The sequence below is a fragment of the Cariama cristata genome, unplaced genomic scaffold, assembly GCF_000690535.1.
Source record: "Cariama cristata isolate BGI_N322 unplaced genomic scaffold, ASM69053v1 scaffold27994, whole genome shotgun sequence".
NCBI lineage: Eukaryota > Metazoa > Chordata > Aves > Cariamiformes > Cariamidae > Cariama > Cariama cristata.
The window spans coordinates 6,740-13,165 of NW_009612807.1; the positions used below are offsets into that span (position 1 = coordinate 6,740).

Genomic DNA, 6,426 nt, shown 5'->3' on the forward strand with positions numbered 1-6,426 from the left:
GCTGCGATGGAGCCAGCCCTCAGCCATTGGCTGCCGCGGGAATTATTCATGCTCCAGTTGGCCCCAAATACCCTTGTTTATGAAGAAAAAAATGCCTGGCACCGTGCGGTACCTGCTCCATCTTCCTTCCTTCAGCAGACCAAGACAGGGAGGGCTGCCTGGACAGGGTTGCACTAGCAGCCCTTGCAGCACACGCAGCCTCGTCATGGCAGAGCCCAGCGGTGCTTGCCCGCACCCAGCGCTCACGCATACGCAGCTCCATGCGGAATCATGCTCGGGCCTGCAGCTGCCCAGAGCAAGGCCCTGCAGCAATGCACACGCACCAGGAGGAACACACGTACCCACGAACAGACGTGGGCACACGCTAAACACACAGGAGAAGGACACAGCAGGCATGCTCTGCATATGCACGTGACCATGCCCATACATGCACGGGAACATGTACCAACACAGACACACAGAAGCCAGCCAAAACCGTGTGTCCCCCCCCACATCCATGCAGGCAAACTTTGGAAAAATAGATACAATGACCCATGCCAAAGCACGGGCACCCCACACAATGCTTGTGCATACCCTCATGGGGCTGGCCCCTGTGTGTCTGCATCAGTACATGTTCCTATACACGCATGTGCATGATCATGTGCATATAGGGAGCATGCCTGCTGCATCCTTCTCCCGTGTGCTTTGCATGTATCGCTCACGCCCATGGATGCACAACAACCTGCACACATGCAGAACCTTGTGCACATATGCACAGAGGGGCACACGCGTGTGCACACACGTGTACACACGTGAACACCATCCGGATACCCGTGTTACCTTACTCAGCAGCCGGCGGCAGGTAAATAAGGCAGGAGGACAGACAAGCCAGCAGTGCCGAGGGGTCGGATCCTGGTCCCTGGACTGATGCGTGGTGTGTGTGCATGCACACGTGTGTATTCCCGTGTGCACGTGCGTGCAGGCAGATGGTTTCTGCCCTGATTCCAACAAGGCTTCGCAAGAGGGAGAGTCCGTCTGCTTGCAGCTTGCGCCCACGGACAGCCTTGGGCTGCCAGGGCCCCAAAACCCCCCAGCAGGCTCGGGTGCCATCCCCCTGCACTCTGCCTGCCCCTGCCCAGCCCAGCACCACTGCCCAGCTCGGCACAACTGGCACCTGAGCCATTCCAGCACAAAGCTGAGCAATCATGGATGGAGAAAGAGTCCCGCGGTCCCTCCAGCCCCTGCCCAAAGGAGCTGGAGAGCCACAAGCCAGTGCTGGACCAGGGTAGGATCCAGCAGGGACCCTCCAGCCCCCCTGCCCACCGCAGGGATGTTCCATGCCAGCTGGAGCCTGCCATCACCTCTGCAGCATCCCCACCCCAGTAGCTCACCATGGTTTGCTTCCACCGTGCCCTGGCACGCACCGCAGCCATGGGCAGAGGAGGTCCAGCTGCCGTCATCAGAGACGTACAGGCCTCCCTGCATGGCAAAGCCCCGTGAACTCAGCTTCAACCAGCAGGCTTGTTCCTGTGGAGTCTCTGGTGTCTAGTAACAGGGCTGAGCCATTTTTCCCTGGGAAGAGCCCTTTCCCTGACCCGGAGAAATGATCACCCAGAGCTGGTGGGGGGTCACTGAAAGCAATGTCCTGCAAACAAGTCCGGGCTGGGCAGCCAGAGGGTCTGGACGTGGGAGAAAGGGCAGGCAGGCAGACAGGCAGAGGGAGAGCATCCACCTTGCCTCCACCAAAGAGACTTTCCTCTGCACTGCTTTGTCCCACCGAGAGCTCAGACCCAAGCCCGGAGAGATGCATCTCTGCTAACAAAGGACCAGGTGTGAGGGCGAAGCCCAGCTCCCAGGTGGTTCGTGGCACAGGTACAAAGCCGTTCGTGGATCCGGGTGCCAGTTTTGCTTTCCTCAGCCCTACTGCCTGGGGAGCCAAAGAGCACGAGCAGCCACAGCCTCCGGGAAAAAGCAAGAGATGCAGAGGGGCATGAGCAGGCTAAAAAAGACAGAAGGTGGCAAAATAGAGGGGAGAAGGGTTGGAAAAGCTGAGGTGAAGTAAGGCACGAATGCATAAGGGCCGCAGGGAGATGGGAGGGCTGAGCAAGGCTGGCTCCGCTTGAATGGCATCAGATGGTATTGCCACCCCATTGACTACTAGCCCATCTGCCTGCCAGGTGGCCCAGACCTCCAGCAGGGCCAGGGTGCCCAGGTCCCAAGGCAGAGGCACCTGTCCCCCTGCACCTTGGCTTATACCAGCAGCCCCAAGGGCTTTACTTCGGCTGACGGCAACAGTGGGGGATCCCCACCACCCCCCCGCTGCCCCGGCCAGGCCAGAGCCCCTCGGCAAGGGAGCAGTGACCGTGGCTGGGAAAGGGCAGAGGGACAGTGAAGAGCTAAGGTGGGGGCTGGACTGAATTACTCCAAGGAGGTGAGTCTAGAAAATGGGGTGAGATCTCCCCAAGGCAGGGCAGGGAGCCCCCAGCCTTCACAGGGAACCAACCTGTGAAGTGCTGGGGTGGGGGAAGAGAGGGAGTTGCCCCCGCACAGCCTGGGAAGCTCATCCCATCCCCACCTTGAGGCTCTTGGAGGGGAATCAAGAGGGTGCAGGGCCTGACTGGCTTGGGAAAAGACGCCTTGATCCTTGCCCAGTTCATTTTTTTTAGGTACCACAGGCATGTGGGCGCATCACTGTGGCATTTGCTGTCCAGACCTGCTCCACCTGGGCACCACCAGGGACACAGTTCAGCGTCACTGTGCGCCAATTCCTGAAATATCAGCACGCAAAGATTGCCCTAGGAGAGTCATTGCTCCTTAACATCCCCTGCATGCCAGCCGAGCCCTGCTCCAGCAGTGCTGCCTCCCTCTCCCTTCTTCCCTCCCTCTCTCCCCCCCTCGCCCTCGCTTCGGTGACACCAGGAGGTTTGGTTTCCCCTCCAGTGGTCAACAGGGACCCTGAGCAAGCACAGCAAGGAGCAGCCCAGACCCAAGCATCCTGCCGCTCCTGGCCCCAGCATCTCACCAGCTTTGGAGCTGCTGGGAAGGGTGGCATTTCTTTTCCACCATTGCCATTGTTGAACAATTCTGTGGCCTCCAAGAGGGTCCCCAGAAATCTCCTGCTTTGTGAACCACAGCAGCCACTGCCCAGCATCCTGACAAAAGTCCTTGCTCCCCACCCGGCTGCACCCTGCCACCTTCACGGGTGATAGAGACTGAGCGGGCCAGCCTCAAAAGCCTGGGCACCACTTTGAGTCTGCCAAAATGGGGACCTGGGCTCCCCTGCCCCTCTCCCAGGCTGAATGAAATCCAGATTTACTTTATCCTTGCAGGTGCTGCTGTTTCAGTGCTGGACCTGGCAGGGCTCAGCCAGCGCCACCCGAGCCCACCCTCCCAGCAGTCCCCGCCGCTGGCAAAGCAGCAACGTACAACCTAAAGTCGGTCACTGGTGTCCCCTGGCAGGGGGGATGCTTTGGGAGAGGGACAGGCAGCGAGCTGGGGTCCGGCAGCCCCACTACCCCCCCTCTCCATCTACCAGCACCCTGGTCTCTGCAGGGGGAGCTTGGTGTGGGATGAGCTTGGGCAGAGGTGTGAGAGCGATGAAGCCCAACATGGGAGCCAGGCATGAGCTAAGCCCCTGCGAGCCCCGAGGCCACATCGTGGGGCTCCTCTGAAGAGGCGAAACAGAGGTACGAGGCGGGCAGGTGCCAGCCAGGGGAGTAGAGGGGCCCTGCTCTCCAAGAGAGGTGGGTGGTACAGGGGGCAATGCCCCAGCCCTCCAAAAAAAGAAAGAGGCTTTCAAACGTCCTTATGTAAGCAGGGAGCTGGCATCGCCTCGGAAACCATTGCCATGGCAATGGTGGAGGGGCTGGAAAAGCAGCTCGGCCCTCCTGAGAAGAAATCGCCTGTTTTAAAGAGGTTTTGTCCCCGGCGCATCGCCAAGTGCCTGCCAGCCACCTCCGAGCGCCAGCACAGACCCTGCCTGGCAGCGACACACACACACCCCCCCCGGCTGGGGACAGCGATGGACGCGCAGCCTCATGCATGGACACCCACCAGGCACTGCATCCCCATGGAAGGGGGGGACAGCAACACCCCTGGGTCCACTCAGCATCCCGCAGCCTTGCCCAGCCACAGACTGCTGTCCCACGCGGGACCCAGGGGTGAGGGGTCTGGTGGACCCCCTGCGGCTGGTCCTACCTTCCAGTCCGTGTCCACAGTGGAGAGGAAGACATCTGAGTTCTCCTGGGGAGAGAAGGAGCTATTAGGGACAGAGACGTCCGCCTGCTTCCCCTCGCTCCCACAGCACCCTCCTCCCACCCCACTCACAAAAGCCCCTGACACCACAGGGACCCACTCCCTGGGGCAGCGCTGGCTGCAGGGGGACACGATGCCCATGCATGTGCACACACAGACGCACATCTACAATACCCGCCCCCAAGTGCATGCATGCGTGCACACACGCAAGTGTGTATCAGCACATATGTGCAACATCTTCACACCCCCCATGACACCAAACCAGGACCCGTGCTCACCCATGCATGTCCCTCTATACCAGCACACGCCTGCACACACACACACGCACTGAATACCACACATGTGCCCACACGTGTACCCAATACCAGCACACGCCTGCACACACACGCATGCACCGAATAGCAACACACATGTGCCCACACGTGTACCCCAAAGCAGCACACGCACCCCTACAAGCTCCCACTTCAGCACCCGCATCCTGACACCCCATGTGCAGAAGCCAGAGCCAGTGCAGGCACCGGACTCACCAGCTCGGTGTCCTGGCCCCGCAGCAGCGGTTTCTCCTCGGTGAAGCGCAGCTCATGCAGCCCCGCCATGGTCATCTCCTGCAGCAGCAGCCCTGCCCAGGGCGAGGGAGATGTCAGCACCCATGGAGACCTGCCTCGGTCCCCTTCACCCCAGCCCACCCGAGCCTCCCAGGTCTCCCTGTCCATGGGAACGGGATTCAAACCAGGTTCACTCCACCCATCTACCATGGGGACTTGGTGCTTCAGCTTGTCCGGGGGTCACAGCAAGCCCCTCCGCTGGGAGCTGGAAGCAGGCATGGGGTAGGCAGCGCCTAGAGGAACTCGGCTCCCAGCTCCCACCCAGGTCCAGTTCTCCCAGTTAAGGACAGATCTCTCTCCAGGGCATGGTCTTAGGTAAACTGGGAGTCCAAGCTGGTCTGTCCATGCTGGTCGCCCCTGTAAACACTCAATCCAGGGCAAGAACATCCCAATTCCCACCCCAGCTTCCAGTATAGGTCAGAGAGCAAAAAAATTCACTGTTTTGGCTGGTTTTAGGCTGCCGACAGGTACGGGTGGGACAGAGGGAGGTCTCCCTGCACAGCCAGAACAAGGGGGGATGTTTCCCAGTCGTGCTGGGAGGCAGAGAGATGCTTAGAGCAGCAGCGGGGCAGAGAGACAGCCTGAAGTTTGTGTTGCAATGACGGGAGAAAACCAAATGCGAAGCCTTTACTCCCAAACTCTTCTCCTTGCCTGCGAAGCAGGTGCTGCCCAGCCGGCGGCTCAGCCCCAGGGCTTGCAGGGACAGACTTCACCGTGGAGCTGCCACTCAGCACGATGCTGCTGACCCAGGCACTGGGACTTTGTGTCCCCCCCCGCAGTGCCGGCATCTCCAAAAACACCCCCAGGGCCAAGCTGAAAAGCAGAGGGGAGCAAGGGGATGCCTGCACCCCCAGCAGCTGGCTGCACATGGAAGGTGACAGACATGGGGGACACAGGGGACAATCCAGGCTCCCCCGGCTACAGATGGGGTGGGCAACTGGCAAGTCCCAGTGCAAGATCTGCACTCAGGCAGGGTCAAGACCTCAGGCGTTTGCCTTCACAGCCTCTATTTCTACCCCTTCTCCATGGCCAAATCTTCCGACAAGTTGTTGCCTCTCCAAATGGGCCAGCACCGGTCCCACACCCCCTCCACTGGCTACCCACCCTTTGCCACCTCCCCAGGGACACCGGGGATGACACGGGGCCGCGCCAGCACCACAGCAGACAGGGACCCCACTCCATCTACAGCCTCGGTCAAGTCTGCTCCACGCTTTGTCCCCCTTCAAACCTGGATCAGCCCAGGCTGGCGATGTGGAAAGGCCAAGCAATGGCATGAGCATTGCAAGGCCACCAGGAATACGGGAGCTGGTCATAAACTCTCCTCCAAAGCTGTTTTTTGCTCATCCGACCGGGTTTTCCATTCAGAAGCCAAGCAGCCTGTGCAGCCTGGCTGCTTTCTGCAGACGCCGCACTTTGCTCCTTGGGAGCCATCCAACAAACCCGAACTGTTTGGAGGGAGAAACACCACCGCGAAGCCTCCCAAGAGCCCCAGAGCGCCCAGCACCAGGGGTTTCTGCGTCACCCCCTGCACGGAGGGTTCTGCCGGGCTGGAGGCTGCGCAAAACCCCACCAGGGAGAGGTGCCGACC

At 60.3% G+C, this 6,426-nt stretch overlaps 1 protein-coding gene across 1 annotated transcript in view; it reads right to left on the reverse strand.

Moving 5' to 3' along the window:
- Positions 1 to 4,926, reverse strand: part of NDRG4 (NDRG family member 4) — a gene marked incomplete at its 3' end in the record, with an annotated part of 11,159 nt that extends 6,233 nt beyond the window's left edge. The window contains exons 1-2 of the mRNA XM_009698786.1: positions 4,761 to 4,926; positions 4,177 to 4,221 (exon numbers count right to left, since the gene is read on the reverse strand). Of these exons, the coding sequence (XP_009697088.1) occupies positions 4,177 to 4,221; positions 4,761 to 4,835 (120 nt within the window). The remainder of the gene's footprint in view (positions 1 to 4,176; positions 4,222 to 4,760) is intronic.
- Positions 4,927 to 6,426: the final 1,500 nt, after the last annotated feature.